Source organism: Drosophila pseudoobscura, chromosome X (assembly GCF_009870125.1).
Source record: "Drosophila pseudoobscura strain MV-25-SWS-2005 chromosome X, UCI_Dpse_MV25, whole genome shotgun sequence".
Lineage (NCBI taxonomy): Eukaryota > Metazoa > Arthropoda > Insecta > Diptera > Drosophilidae > Drosophila > Drosophila pseudoobscura.
Window position 1 is genome coordinate 1478201 of NC_046683.1, and position 15730 is coordinate 1493930.

Here is a 15730-nt window from a genome sequence, read left to right on the forward strand (position 1 = left end):
GCTTTGGCTAATTTTTATGTTTTAAGGTGATTTTTTTCTTTCTTCAAAGCTCCAACAAATGGTGGCCCCATTATCCATGTACTATAATGCAGATTCCTTGCAGATTTCCGCAAAATCTGTACAGTCAGCAGCTCCCCCCGACTGGCCGAATCCATTAGCATATTGGCATATGTAAATGGAAATTAGCTCCAGTCCGATCCCCAGGTACAAAGTACAGATATTACACGGCCCACTGGCCACCGAAATTAGCCTTCATTGGAGACCTCTCTCTCTCTCTCTCACTCTCTCTCCCGCATTTTGGGTCGGAAAAAGGGTTCACATTTTTCGGCATTTCATTGGAAATAAGTACAGGGATCTGCAGCAGCCGATCAGAACTAGCAATTAAAGCAGCCCCCAAAATCTATAGAGATATTAATTATAGAAATACATACATATATGTATGTACATATGTACATATCGAAATCCGAGTCTCGCTTCCGTCACGCAATCGCAGATCGGAGAAAGAACAGTTAAGAGCAGCAGCAGAAGGGAGCGACCTGTGGGCAGCCTGTTGCTCTGTCTGTTGTTGAGAGCACAACAAAAACAAAAACAACACACACCCACACCTACACACAGCCGAAGTTTAAAGTTTTGGAGAGACGAAGCAGCAGCAGCAGCAGCAGCAGCCCCACCGTCGCGACGCGTCGATCGGAGAGCTTCGAACGACGAGCGTCGGGCCCGCTGCTGCGGAATTAAATAATTCCCGGTACGCGCGTTTCGTCAAGCTCAATTGTTGAACTGAACTGGAGGCGGACGGTCGAGCTTTAGATTGAAGCGATTGATTGAGTATTGGTAGTAGCTTTACAAACAATATTTCTGTTTCTATTTTTTTGTGTTCCTGCAAGTGCGTAGCGAATCCAAAGGGAGATGCCCTTGCACTCCCTCCCCCAGCCGCAGCCCCAGCCCCAGCCCCAGCCAGAGCCACAGTCGCAGCCACAGAAGAAGAATTACTGATCTCAGAACCAAAACTCAGAAGAAAACTCGAAGAAAACCTAGAGTGTAGTGGAGTGCAGTGGAGTGTGTGGCAACAAAAGTGTGTGTGTTTCTTTGTGTGTGTGTGTTTCGTGTGTGTTTTGCTTGTGTTGCACCTGTGGCATCTGTGGCAACCAAGAACCAATAACAACATCCAGTGGGAAGGTAGTCCACCAATTTCGAGCTTCAACTGCCGCATAGTAAGTATTTTTCACGTCTGTATTTCCCATTCATTCAATGGGTTGCAACATCAGCTCCCAAAACCCAAAAACAAAAAAATACTCCAAGAAAAACAACAGAAAACAGAAAAGTGCATAGAGATTCTGCTTAGCCATGGGCGAAATGTGTATGCCCTTCGAATTGCAAGGGATCGATCCCTTTTGTCCCTTGCAATCTGATTCAGAAGAAGTTATACTTCAGAAGGCTTGTCAAGAGCTTGACATGGTGACCGAGGTGCGCTGCCGCAGGACGCGAAGCACGTATGCAGTCCCTCGATCTAGCTGGACATAAGGACCCACTGCCCATTGCTTAATCCCTCGAGTGGCTCATGGGCTTCCCTGTGTATACATATATGGACGGACATACATATGTGTGTGTAGTCCTCAGTTTAGTCACACTACCCTTCCCATCTGTCTGCGTGGAAAAAGAGTACACAAATGCGCTGAGGCCTGGTTTGAAAACTTTTGGTCTTTAAGAGCGAGAGCGAGAGCGCGAGCGAGAGAGATTGAGGCCCAAACCCAAACCCAAACCGTTCGGTACCGACAGCCGACAGCTGTTTTCAATCGCTATTGCTTTCAACTTGTTATTCAGTTTGATTTCTTGTCCGGGGTCCACGGTCCACCGTCCCCCGTCCCCCGTCCATCGTCGTTTCTTTTGGTTTTCTGTGCCTGTTTCTGGATCGGGTTTTCTTGGCACGTTGCTGTTGCTCATCTGCCTTTTGGGCCGCCGCCCCCCACACCAGAAAACAAAACAAAACAAAGCAAGCCAAAGAAAATATGTGGTGTAGTGCGCGCTCGTAAAGCACCGCCAAGCCAAACCAAGCCAAGCCAAGCCAATCGCCAAACGAGCAAAAGAAGGTGGCAAAATCGGCAATAAACCAACGAAAGTGAAAACACAAAACACCACGTGCGAAGCACGAATTGTGGATACCCTGATCAGGGATCCGAGAGCCGAGCTCAGAGTTTGCTGAAAAGGGTCTACTTTAGTATATTTGTTGTTGGTGATCAAAAGGTCCTTTCGACGTCCACCCACTTGTCTTTGATGATGTCAAGTACACTAAATATTTACCTTGAGACGGAGTGCTTCTGCTGCTGTTGTACCCCGTTGTCTGGCAGTGTATTGGCTCCCCTCGCCACCCATCAAACGCATGAGAAATCGCTAACGTGCATATCCAAGTAATTAACACGTTCGAAGTGTTATTCCGAGTCAGAAATCCGGCAAAACTAGAAGGTTTCCGACATTGAATCTAAAGTTTAAAACTTACAAAAGCTACTAATATTTGCAACGAAGATCTTAGAGATCTTACTTTGTTAGGGATCTTCAAATACTGTGTGTATCTTTTATCACACGTACTGCTATTCCATCGCTTCTGGTTTGGCAATATTCTTGCCACATTAACATATTCTTTTTGCATAGTCGGACGACTTCAAAGGCCCTTGAGAAGCAGCAGCAGTAACAGCAGCAGCAATAATCAGAGACTGGTTATCACAGTCAGACTGACAGACAGCCAGACAGACGGAGCGACGGAGAGACACTCACTTAGTCAGACACTAAACGACGGCGTATCCAGACTTTAATTGCATCGCCAGTTTGTGCACATGTAAGCAATGACCTTGATAGCTGCTGGCGCTGCTTTTAAAGCCTTCTCCAGCAGCAGCAAAAAGTAAAAAAAAAATAAAATAATACAAAATAAATAAGAGTCAGAAGCATTTCCTATGCAGCCAACAACCGCCGCCGTCGCCGCCACCGGCTGCTCTAGAGCTTGAAAGTGTATAAATAAAATATATGCGACATACGTACGAGTATGTACGTGTATAAATACGTTATAGCCAACTCTACGCTCTGCGGTTCTTGCCAACTCACGCTGATCGTGCGATCGATCCATGGCCAACCCAGACACACTACCAGCAGAAGCTAGGAAACTAGGGAACCAGGGAACTAGAGAACTAGAGAACTAGAGAAGAAGAACCCTGTAAATAGTTGCACTTCGATTTAAATATTTGTACATACATATATGCCGTTAAGCACCGAGAGAGGAAGAGGTGTTTTCACTTAAATTTTTACCATTAATATGACATTTCAATTGATCCTGAGATCTGGCCAAGGATGTATCGTATTCTAGCTCAAAACCTATCCTACTCCACCGAGTTGCGATTACCATAACTTAAGAATTGTGGCACCACCACCGAATAGACATACTCCTCGTATATGCTGGGATATATGTACATATGTACATGGGTAGCACTGGGAATAATCGTACGCCAATGACAAGACCAAACAACCAGAAGAAGCGGGAAAAAACGCGTGCGTTTCTAAACGCGTCACTGAAGCCACACGCGACTTTTGTCGAGCGATACTCGGTACTACTACAATACAATTGATTACAATTTCTATAGATAGATAGATAGATAGATTGATAGATAGATAGATAGAAGACAGGAGAGCGGGAGAGAGCTCTGTAAATTGGGATAATTGGGATAATCATCAAAACAAAATTCATTACACGACACCACGATTATGGCGGAGAGGAGTGGAATGGAGTTCCAGGGATAGGCATTCCGCCATCCGCCATCCATCCGTCTGATGGATAGACAGGCACAAACTAGTTTCTGGTTTTTATTTAATATTTAAATTGTTTTGCTAGAATTGCTGGCTTTGGATTTCGCTCTTCAGAAGAGACTCTCATGGTCAAGGTCGCTCATTCGATTAGATGATAAATGGCGTCTGGCTCACATCCACATCCACATCGTATAACTGTCAGAAGCAAAGTCCCCTCCGCCGACATATGCTTATGAGATATCTTACTGCTGCTCCAGTAGATAATACTACCTCAACGAGTATTAGTAGCTAGTAGATGATTTAGTGAGGTTGATTCTGATTGTCTGGGAATGCGACTGACAGAAGGTGGCGTCCATGGTGGCCTCTCCATCTATTTATGAGTGCAGCCTGTCAGTGCAGCTTGAGGGGCTCTAATCAGACGACTCGAAAGCAAGGGATCTGATCTCTACGTTGAGCAGCGTCTTCCCTTTCGATTAGATGCGTTTGGGTTCTGGGAATTTCAGCTCTAAACGTGATTTAAACAAGTTTTGGTTGCACAACACACACACCGCACAGCACACAGCGCACAGCACACACCACACACAGGGTACAGCAGGGGTACAGCAGGGGTACAGCAGAGAAGATTACTTTCAAATCACCATCAAAATCCTGTTTAGCGACTGACTGCATCACAGCACACTTTCTGCTGCTGATTTTCGCTGTGATTTTAATTAGTCTAAAGCGTTGGAAGTGGTCCAAAGTCTGGTTTCAAATACGACTTCGGGGTACGACGAGGGGGCGGCGGGTTAATGTTCGACTCGTGTCCCCAAAACTGCTTCCAATTAGAATAAGATCGAAAGCTCTTAGCTACATCCCCACCAACGGCTAGTTAGTCGTAGTAAATACTTAGTACACACGTATTATAGGTAGTGTGTGGGGGTGGGGCACTGTAATTCATAAACTCTCGGCTGTAGTTGTACTACGTTGCATATATAATTACCTTGTAATAATCGCAGCGTAGATCTCCCGCAGTCAGAGATCGCCAGAGATCAGAGCCAGTGGAAAAGTAGAGCATTAGCCGGCAGACCGGTCAATCGGTTAGATAATCCCATCGGTCCCATCCCCCCCCCATCGGTCGATCGATGGTGACATTGGCTCTCGAGAGTGCAACATTATGCTGCTCGTTGGCTAATCAGCAAAGCTGCAACTGCAACTGCAATTGCAATTGCAACTGCAACTGCAATTGAAACTGGAATAGAAATCTCAAAACTAAAACTGAAACTAAAACTAAAACTGGGACTGGAAATGGGTATGGGGAACTGGTTCCAATAGCAAACAACTTGGTTGGTGTTTCGATGTTTCGGTGTTTTTGGGTTTTTGCTCTTATGGGAAATACTCGTATTGTTTCGGAAACAGAGAACCCGAACCCCCATTCCCACATCCAAACAGAGACAATGGTTTCTGGGGCAGTGGATTCTACAGTGATCAATCGATAGCGCAAATTCGAGGCAGTAAATGAGCCATTATAGACCCCCAGTTCTAGATTTCAAATTTGCCTAAATCTTTAAACTGATTCCTCATTAGTTTTTATCTCATGAAATGTATCACATTGCGACCCTTCTTCGGTTCGAGCTTGCAATGCTGCTGGCACTGCCATCCTTCAGGCATACATACGTACATTTTTATATAAGTGTAAAAAGTGATCAACCTTTTTCCTAGTGATTAATCGACCGACTGGCATGATCCGATGTATGCCTACATCATACCCGAGAAGGATCTACAAATGGTTCACTCTGTCGAGCATTGGCTGTGGCCTAATGTTCTTTTGTGTGTGTTGTGCCAGTCGCCTGGGATTTTCTCACTTTCGATCGTAGACCTAATCGAACCCGTCTGTCCGTACAGGTGGATGACGAGTACTACCTGAAGCTGAACCTGAACATGAACCTGCAGCCGCCAGTCAGTCCCAAACCCCAAACCCCAACCCAATAGATGCCACATTGGGGGTACGCAAAAGTCACAAGTCACAAGCTTTGCATACGAAATATGCAACCCAGAGAACAGAACAAGAGTTTGGGTGGGTTTTGCTTCTTTATTATTATTTTATATATCCAGTATGGTGTATAGTATACGTTATAGACGAGCATTATTTGATTTGTAACTGGTTTCGCGAGGTTCCAGCCATAAATCGCGCCGCCGAATGTCTGTCTGGCTGTCTGGGTAATATGTAGATGCGGCTCATCTCTGTGTGGCTTCTCCTCCTCTGGCTCCCCCTCTGAGAGGGCGGCTGTTAAATCTAATGGATAGCTTCAGCTCTGTGATAGCTCTGTGGGTATGGGGAGTGCAAGACATGGAAGGCCAAGAGATACCTGCAAAGATTCAACTCTGTGGTTATCTATATAATTGTGCATTGGCAGCTGATCGATCGGTCAGTGACTCAGGCAATAATTTAATTTAAATTACAGAAAGCGTGCGCTTTAAAATAATTGTCATCGCTTCCACCATCGCTCTTTGGGTGGATTGGATGGATGGAGGGGGAAGTGCAATTCGAAGGCGAACCACAGCGGAATTAACGGCCTGCCTGAATTAGCAATGTGCAAATCGAAACTAAAACCGTTTCGGAGATACAATCGGAGAGTATACCACACAAAGGAAACCAACGAGCAAACGCGGTAGGCAAACACCAGCTAATTATGCGATAGGAAGTGTGTGCATACTCGTACATCATGGCATATGCCAGTCAGAGTTGCAGGCAGAGGAAGTGGCTGGGAGTCGATCGATGCTTCGAATGCCCTTTCCACAGCTTAACAGAATCAGCGTAAATGCTTTCCTATCCACCTTTAGACTGACAGATGAACAGGTATTACCAGACCAAACCTTAGAATACCAAGAGATATTGGATATCAGGAACGGAACAAATTCCATTTCAGGGTACCGGTACTTCAATTGTCTTTTGGGCTGTATCATGTAACTCCATCATGCCCAAGCAATGTATACCGTTTCTAGTTTCTTGCCACCGACTGGGTGGTTGGATTCTGGGGACCGACTAGGCTGCTCAAAGCATTGACGAAGAGACGAAGCACAGAAGGAGATGCAAAATCTTGGCAGTTGTGCATAGTCTTTGGTACTACCCTCCCTGCTGGGCCAGGGCATACCAAAAAACCACATACATCTCCCCCGCAATTCGCACACTTCACACCTTTTGGTAAATCCATTAGCAACCCTTTAATCAACTTCTCCTTCCCTGCAGGCAAAAATGCATCGATGATTGGACGGTTTCTGAGCACCCAGAGAGACCACAACAGTAGTGAGAAGCGCAAAGAGATTTGGAGAGCGAGAGCGAGAGCACTAGGCGGTAATGAGGATGTATTTTAACACGCGGGAGATCCGAGCGCTGCTGCGCAAGGATCTCCTGGTGCGATGGCGCCAGAAGGTCCTCTCCCTGACGCTCCTCCTCTGGCCCGTGCTGATCTTCATGCTGCTGTATTTGATCCGCATGAAATATGGCTCCGAGGAGATAGCCGCCTGCCAATATCCGACCAGACTGCTGCCCACCAAGAACCAGATGGTGCCCAGTGCCTTCTCCTACATATGCAGCATCGAGAATAAGTGCCTGCCATCGGAGCCCTACGAGGAGTACTCCAGATGGAAGGGAGCGCCGTAAGTCAGCGCCATGATTCATGTGCTCCATTCTCCTATCCTGATCTTTGTAGACTCCACTCTGTGATCGATGTGGTGAATGCCTTTGTGACGGATGACAAGCTGCACACGGCCGTCGTGGAGCTGGCGGAGAAGGCGAATTTTGTATCCGCGGTGACGGCACTGATCACCAGCGATCATCTTGAAATTATACGCAGTGAGTGGAGTGGAGTGGGCCTGATCTCTTGCTAGTTTATTGATTTACTTTCTTCTTTTAGCGAATATCACAGAAATCATATCCTTGGTGCCGGAGATCGAGCGCATGATGAACTACAGCTTTGACGTAAAGCATTTGTTTTCTAGTATGTGGCAAGGAATGAACCCCTGAATCCTCGAATCCTTAATCCAGGAATCCAAACTGCTATTTCGTTGCAGATCGCGAGACTTTTGTGAAGCTTGGGACGCTGCTGTGCGGGCATCCATTTCCCAGCACGGAGAGCATTCCTTTGGTCAACGACATCCTCTATTCGGAGGACTTTAGCGAGGTCAACGATGTGGAGCTGGATGCCATGCCAAGTGAGTATCAAGGGAGGAGGAGGAGGAGGAGCAGAGACAGAAGCAAAAGCAGAAGGCAGAGCAGTGGAACAGACTGGAAGCCAAGTGAGCGGCGGGAAGACTCTATTCCCTTGAGATTATATTTTTTGGTTTCTTCTTCTGACTTACAGCCAAATACTGCAAGCGCCTCTACCTCGACGTGACCTCCACGAACCAGGGCAAGCTCACGTGGAACACCATCAAGCCGATCATCCAGGGAAAGATACTGTACACCCCATCGAATACCCTCACGGAGAGTGTAGTGAAGTTTGTGAGTAAACACAGCGAGTCCATCCACATGGCATGTTCCCAATTTGTGTGTTCCCTCCCTCCAGAGCAACGCCACCTTCGAGGAGCTGGACAAACTGAAACAGCTCTCGCAGGCCGCCGGTACGATCCTCACCAAACTCCACACGAATGCCACCTTCCAGCTGGCCTTCGATAATCTCCTAAAGCTGGCTCGCTCCCCGCTGGTGAAGAGCGTGGTGGGCGATGACTTTGACATCGTGGCGATCGAGCGGGTGTTCCAGTTCATTCGCACGAATCAGCTCATCTACGACATCATCACCACCGTCTCGGATCTGATGGAGTGCGTGTCTGCGGACCGCTTTGTGGCTGTGGATAGCGTGGAGGAGCTGCAGCAGCAGGCCTACGAACTCAACCAGAAGCGCATGTTCCTGGCAGCCCTCAATTTCGAGAGCGTCGGCACCAAGGAGGTGGTCTACCGCCTCCACATGGACACGGACAACACCCAGCCGACGTTCGAGAATAGGAACCGCTTCTGGTTTCCCGGGCCCGCCGACAGCATGGTCATCGACATGAAGTACCATCGGGGGTTCGTGCAGCTCAAGCAAATGGTGGACCTGGGCATCGTCAAGCACAAGCGTGACGAGGCGGGATTCATGGAGGAGGAGCCGGCAACCAGGTCGCCGGGCAGTTTGTTCAGCATCAAGGCTGTGAACGACGACGACGACGACGACGATGATGATGTTGACTTTGACCTGAGTATCGAGAACACCTCCACTGAGGCCAACACTGCACCGATCCAGGACCCTGAGACCACCACCGCAGCACCCTCTAGAATGGACCTGGAAACCACAACATTTAACCCAGAGTTTCTCCTCTCCCTGGATGATGTACAAGGGGGAGATGGGGATGGCGATGGAAGTGGGGATGGTGATGTTCTTACCCGATCCAAGCGTCAAGGCCTGCTGGATCTCCTGAGCGGCCTCGGGGGCGCCGGCGGGGGCAGCAAGAAGCCCAAATTCGAGGTGGACAACATGCAGTTCTACACGAAACAGTTCCCCTATCCTTCGTTCGTGAATGACGAGTTCAAGCGAGGCCTCTACCTGTCCCAGGCCGTGCAGCTGGCCTACTGCCTGGGCTTGGTAGTGGCCGTGGCGATCTGTGTAAGGGAGCGGATTTGGATGCGAGAGAGCAGGAATAGTATGGTGAGGGACTCTGCCTTATATACTCTGGTATTCTTATGCTGACACACTCTCTTCTTTTTATTAGTTGATGCGTTCGATGGGTCTCAGGGCCCATTCGGAGCTGGTCGCCTGGGCCTTGATGAGCCTCATGGAGCTGTGCCTGATCTTTGCAATCGTCAGCCTGGTGCTCTACAGTGGTGGCATCCTGTCGTACACCAACTGGTTCTTCATGATGTTCTACTGTCTGAGCTTTGGCGCCTGTCTCGTCTCCTTCTGTTACATGTGCTCGAACTTCTTCACCTCGGCCAACATTGGTGCCGTGGCCACATCCCTGCTGTTCTTCATCAGCCTGTGCCCCTTCATCATTGTGCTGATGTTCGATGCGAAGCTAAGTCTATTCGAGAGCTTCCTGGTGGACCTCTCCTTCACGACGGCCTTCGCCAAGGGCTGGGGCGAACTGATGCGCATGGAGCTCCAGCAGCAGGGCCTCACGTGGGGCCACTTGATCCACCTGGGTCCAGCGAGGAGCGAGTGCGCAATGGCTCTGCTGATGTTTCTGCTCGACTTTATGCTCTATGCCGCCATTGGCTATGCCTATCAGAGGTGGAAGAAAAGTAAGTTACAGTAGAGGATCGGATCGGCTTCTATTTTATTCTCGGAATATTCCTTTTTCAGCTGAGTACAGCTTCGTGCGGGCAATGAGCTCCCATTTGGACGACAAGCTGGGTGCCTCGCTGCTGAATGTCACCAAGCTCTATGGCAGCCAGTGCGCCGTGTCCAATCTGAATCTGGATTTCGCCCGCAACCAAGTGAGCTGCCTGCTCGGCCGCAATGGGGCTGGCAAGAGCACTCTCATCAAGCTGCTCACCGGCCAGATCCGACCGACGGGCGGCAAGGTGCTGCTCCGTGCCGGCGAGCACAATGTGGGCGTCTGCTGGCAGGACAACATCCTCATACCCAAGCTGACGGCCCGCGAGCATCTGCAGTTGTACGCCCACATAAAGATGCCCTCTGATGGCTCTGCCGAGGTGGAGTTGGAGACGGAGGTAAGTCGCACTCTGAAGAGCCTCAACTTTGGCCAGCACGAGGACTATCCCTCGTGGCAGCTGTCGGGTGGCTATAGGCGGCGTCTCTGTGTGGCCATTGCGTTCATTGCCTCGCCCAGTGTCGTCATCCTGGACGAACCCTGCAACGGGGTCGATGCCAAGGCGCGCAAGGACATCTGGAATCTGATCGAACAGCTGCGCCAGGGCCGTGCGGTGATCTTTGCCACCCACTTCCTGGACGAAGCCAAGTACCTGAGTGATTCGCTGGTCATTATGCGGAATGTGAGTGTGATCCCACCCAATCTCCCAATGAGACCCACCCAACCCTCTAATCCTTTTCCTCCTCCTCCTCCTGGTGCCTACAGGGTCGCATCATTGCCCAGCACAGTCGCGACTCATTGCAACATCTCTGCACTGCCAACTACAGCGTGAAGATGCGCTGCGCCGATGCCCCAGTGGCCGCTCACATTGCGGCCAGGGGCAAGCAGCTGCTGACCAACAGCCAGGTGCTGCCTGCCACCGAGAATGAGCCCCACAGCCTGACCATCAGCGCCAGCTATGCGGAGAATCTCACCCCCGCAGCCGTGCAGTTTCTGGAGCTGCTGCAGCAGCAGGAGTCGCTGGGGGCCATCGCCGAACTGGAGCTATCGTCGAGCAGCAGTCTGGAGCAGGAGTTCGAGCAGCTCAATCGCAGCGAGGAGCAGCCACGGGGAGGAGCATCAGCAGCAGCAGCTGCGGAAGGAGGCGGAGGCGGAGGAGGCATTGTGGCTGGCCCAGCGGATGTGTCCGAGGATCCGCCCTCGTCATGTGTCCAGATGCGGCTGCTGTTTGGCAAGCGACTGCGGCATCTGGCCCGCAACTACCGACTGCTGCTGTACGTGCTCCTGCTGCCTGCGGTGTTCGAGCTGTGCGCCATGTGGTTCGTCAGCTATCGTCTGGAGGATGACTTCGACACGGTCCTGCCGCTCACCAGGGCCCTGTATCCGCACAGCGTACAGCTGCTCAGCGGCGAGAGGCTCACGCCATTCACCGAGCAGCTCTATCCGGGTCTGAGATCCTCCTGCGATGTCAATGATGGGAACGGAAACTTCTCCGAGTGCCGGGAGTTCAGCGACTCCTCGCTGGCCTACGACTGGGTGCTGACAACCCTCGATGAGTACCGGGAGCGACGCTATGGCGGCTACGCCGTGAACGGGTCGGGGGCCACTGTGTGGTACAACAACAAGGGCTACCACGCGATGATGGCCTGGCTGAACGACCTGAACTCTGAGCTGCTGCGCACCAGCCTAAACGACTCGGAGTACGGGATACTCACCCGCAACGAGCCGTGGAAGCTGGGCTTCGCAGAGCTAAGCACCAGCTCCCTGCTGCGGCAGGCGGGCGACTCCTGCATGGTGTTCATTCTGCTGATCGCCTTTGGCCTGGTGGTGGCCGCCAATGCCGTCTATCTCGTGAACGAGCGCATCAGCGGCGAGAAGCTGCAGCAGCGTCTGTGCGGCGTCTCGGCGGTTACCTACTGGCTGGTGGCCTTCATCTGGGACTACTTCATCATGGTGCTGGCCCTGGTGGTTTGCCTGGGCATCGTTCTGGTCTTCAGCATGCCCGTGTTTGTGGCCAGACAGCAGCTGATTGGCATCATTGGACTCTCATTGATGTTTAGGTAGGTCGTCTACCATCTACCAACTACATCGTATCTAATCTTTATCTTGTCTCTAGTTTTGCATGCATTCCCGCTGTCCATGTGGCCGAGAAGCTCTTCAGCGACTCGAGCATTGCCATTGTATCGATCTTCTGTGCGAACATCATCATCCCATTGATCACCATGGGGATCATCCTCATCCTGGGCGTCGTGGGAGAGGGCTCTGCGTGGGACAGCTGGCGGCATGGCCTGAATGAGGCCTTCCTCGTCTTTCCCCAGCACGCCTTGGGCGATGGTCTCCTGGAGCTGTGCAAGAACTACATGGTTGCCCTGATCTTCAGGCGGTACGACATCGACTCGTACAAGCATCCGCTGGCCAGCGACCTGCTGCAGCGCCACTTCATCGCCCTGGCCCTGGTGGGCCTCTCGGGACTCGTGCTGAACGTCCTCATCGAGTGCCATCTGCTGCAGCGGCTGTGGAAGCGCCTGGAGCGCCTCCTCGACTGGCACTACCGCCGCGAACTGCAGAAGCTCCAGCAGCTGAAGATCGTTAGCCTGCAGAGCATCTTCAAGAGCTGCGTGGAAGCCGGCGAGGCCTTGCGCGCCGAGAATCTTTGGGTGGCGTACAACCGTGGACGCTACGCCGTCCGTCAGGTGAACTTCGGGGTGAAGCGGGGCGAGTGCTTCGGGCTCCTGGGCAAGAACGGGGCCGGCAAGTCGACCATCTTCAAGGTGCTTACCGGACAGCTGGAGCCCAATGTGGGGCACATCCACTTCGATCAGCCGGGGATCTCCTACTGCCCGCAGAGCAATCCGCTGGATCCCCTGCTAACCGTACGCGAATGCATCCTCTTCTACGGCCGCCTGCGGGGCATCCGCCATCTGGATCTTTTGCTCGCGAGGGTCCTGAACACCTACGAGCTGCGCTCGTACCGGGATGTCCAGGTGCGGAACCTGAGCGGCGGCAATCGGCGGAAGCTGACGGTGGCCGCCACCTGCTGCGGCCACACGCCCACCGTCCTCATGGACGAGCCCACCAGCGACTTGGATCCGGTGACGCGGGAGTTCGTCTACTCGACCATCGAGCAGCTGCTGGCCGCCCGCCGCGCCATCGTCCTGACCTCCCACTCGGTCTCCGAGATCGAGCATCTGTGCCAGCGCGTGGCGGTGCTCAAGGCGGGCCAGGTCGTGGCCAGCAGCAGTCCCGCGCGGCTCAAGGCCGAGCATGGGGGCTACTACGGCATCAGCTGCTTCTGCCCACCCGCCCAGCAGGCACTGCTGGCCAAGATGCTGCCGGAGCGGCTACCGGGTGCCTGCGACCTGCAGCACTACGCCCACAGCCTGCGCTTCCTGGTGAAGGTCCGTTCGGGCGGGGACACCTCCAGCAGTGCGGCCAGTGGACTGCCACTGCCGCTGCTCTCCGAGCTGTTCGCCGCCCTGCGGGACATGTCCGTGGGCATCAGCCGCTTCTCCGTCAACCGCTGCCGCTTTGAGACGGTGTTCGAGAAAGTCCTCGACAGCAGCGAGAAAACGTCCTCGAACGGGCTGCAGGAGGACGATGGCCTGCCCAGCAAATCGCCGGCTGTCGGCGGCTCCCTGGCCACCGGCTACATCCACTGCGGCTACGAGGAAACAACCACTTGATTGATTTTACTCTTCCGCACTGCACTGCAATTATGTGTTTAATACGAGTAGTGTTTTTTTTTTTGCTTAGTTAGAGATGTGTTTTTAATTTTATTTGTGATAAGATCGGACGCGGATCCAGTGATAGTTGTTCTACATTTCTGTTTCCGTTTCTGTTCGGGTATTCTGTTAGACCATAAGAGTTCGGACCAGCAAAAGACCTATTTATTTCGATACTTAATACGATAATATGCAGCTATGCCAATGCCGCCGTCGAACGACCCTCAAACAGGATTCTGTTAGCCAGGCGCAAGTTTTACGAGTACGAGTATGTATATTGTGCAATACCTCTAATATTATGAAGGAGTGTGTACCTATGAATAAAGTGAAAGTAGTAAATGTGAGAGAAGATCTCAAGCTCAAGGATGCGGGATGCAATAAGCATGCACCCACAAATACTACATACAATAAGTACAGAACTGTTGCTGTTAACAGCACCGGGAGCTGTAACAGGCTGTTAACGTGGGCTGTTAGCAGACCCGTCATCCAGCTATTTATAGCCATAAATGCTTCCTTCCATCAATAGAAGCTGCAGCCCATTCCGGTAGCCACCTCCTGTTAATCGGATAATTACCCCCGAATCCTTTGAAAGCCACATAATGCCACCGAATTAGCGCTTCTGATGGAGCCCTGATGCAATTATTGAACTGCTTCTGAGGGAACCCTGAAAAAAACCGAGAGGGTTGCCTTGCAAGCGAACGGATATTTAATTAAGCTGTTCGGGGAAAGTGGCGTTACGCGGCAAAAGTGCAGTCGAAAGGCGGGGATGGGGTCGAAAGCCAAAAAGTAATTAAACCAAAAACTGCTGTAACATTAACCAAAACGTGCCCCAAAAGAGTCTGGCTGCACCCCTCCCTGTCCCCCTCTGTCTATGCCTTTCAATAGACGCTTTTGAAGTATTTTTTCCCCTCTTCTATTCCGCAGCAGAACGGAACGGTAGGGATTTTGGTGAAAATTCGTTTGCCAAAGCGCTTTTATAATTTGCCTTTTCTCTGCGTTCCCCTCCGTTCTCCTTTCGATGTATTTTTTGTTGCCTTTGCCGCCGCGCTTTTCCTGGTCAATTTGAACAAAAAAGTGAAATGTTTTTCCAAAAGGGGCTTTCGGGCAAAGGATTAAATTAAATTCCATTTGGTTTGTGCTGCTGCTGCTGGGAACTTAACGAACGCAGGTAAAAATTAAATCAGCGAAAAATCAACATAATTAAAAGGGTTCGTTCAGCGTTCTGCGTTCAGCGTTCAGGACTCGCCACTCCCCCGTTTCTGGTTTCCCGTTTCCCGTTGCCCGTTTCCCGCTCGTCTTCCACATTTGCCCACTTCTCACATTTCTCACATTGCCAAAAAGGCGTCTGCATGTGGGGCCTTGCATAACCGAATTATTCGTGGAATGACGCTACCTCTTTTGGATGGCGGAGAGACAGGAAAATATTTATTTGCCTTAAATAAGAAAAACATGCAGGTACTGCTGATCCGAATACAGCCGCATATCGAAGCCATAAAGAAGGCGACGGGGCTGACGTGGGATTGTGGCTTATAATTAACAATTTTTGTGCAGGAGTGTGTAATTTTCTGGTGTGTTTCAAGTTATATGTGTGTGTAGCTGGCAAAAATCTTCCACATTCCATATATATGTATATATATATATATATGTATGTACATAGAACTTCGAATTTTCTTGCGGTATGTTTGGATTACTCTTACAAGTTTATCCACCCTCCTACAATCAGATGTCTCCATGAAAGTACGCCCAGGGAGAACTTTTGCACATACCAATACAGACCCCCTCTTCCTGAACCGGTTGCATACTACATCCACGATCCATCCAGCAGTCGGTACATTATTCATTTGCACTTTTTACGACGTGCGACGTATGTGCTTCGCAGGTGCATACATTACCGATACCGTCTTTCGGTATCTGGTTTTGGTTCTGGCCGAGAC

General features: G+C 50.7%; 1 protein-coding gene across 4 annotated transcripts; it reads left to right on the forward strand.

The window, feature by feature from the left end:
- Positions 1-678: 678 nt before the first annotated feature.
- On the forward strand, positions 679-14145 carry ldd (lipid droplet defective). Of its 4 annotated transcripts, none has more exons than XM_015186785.2 (11): positions 679-1211; positions 7016-7425; positions 7479-7621; positions 7683-7766; positions 7840-8064; positions 8130-8269; positions 8334-9449; positions 9514-10042; positions 10104-10756; positions 10840-12134; positions 12191-14145. In XM_015186785.2, the coding sequence occupies exons 2-11, from the start codon at positions 7124-7126 to the stop codon at positions 13755-13757; spliced, it is 6054 nt and encodes a 2017-aa protein (XP_015042271.2). In that variant the 5' UTR covers positions 679-1211; positions 7016-7123; the 3' UTR covers positions 13758-14145. The 4 variants fall into 4 exon arrangements, with proteins under 4 accessions (XP_015042271.2, XP_015042272.2, XP_001354430.4 ...); XM_015186786.2 differs by having other exon boundaries at positions 679-831; XM_001354394.4 differs by having other exon boundaries at positions 681-1211; positions 7840-7980.
- The last annotated feature ends 1585 nt before the right edge of the window (positions 14146-15730 follow it).

What these genes read in the sequence shown, in the direction of transcription:
- ldd (XM_015186785.2), top strand. Translation starts at nt 7,124, where the DNA reads ATGAGGATGTATTTTAACACGCGGGAGATCCGAGCGCTGCTGCGCAAG. An exon ending in CGGAGAGTGTAGTGAAGTTT is followed by an intron (nt 8,270 to 8,333) that starts GTGAGTAAACAC and finishes CCCTCCCTCCAG; the next exon opens with AGCAACGCCACCTTCGAGGA. An exon ending in GGACTCTCATTGATGTTTAG is followed by an intron (nt 12,135 to 12,190) that starts GTAGGTCGTCTA and finishes TCTTGTCTCTAG; the next exon opens with TTTTGCATGCATTCCCGCTG.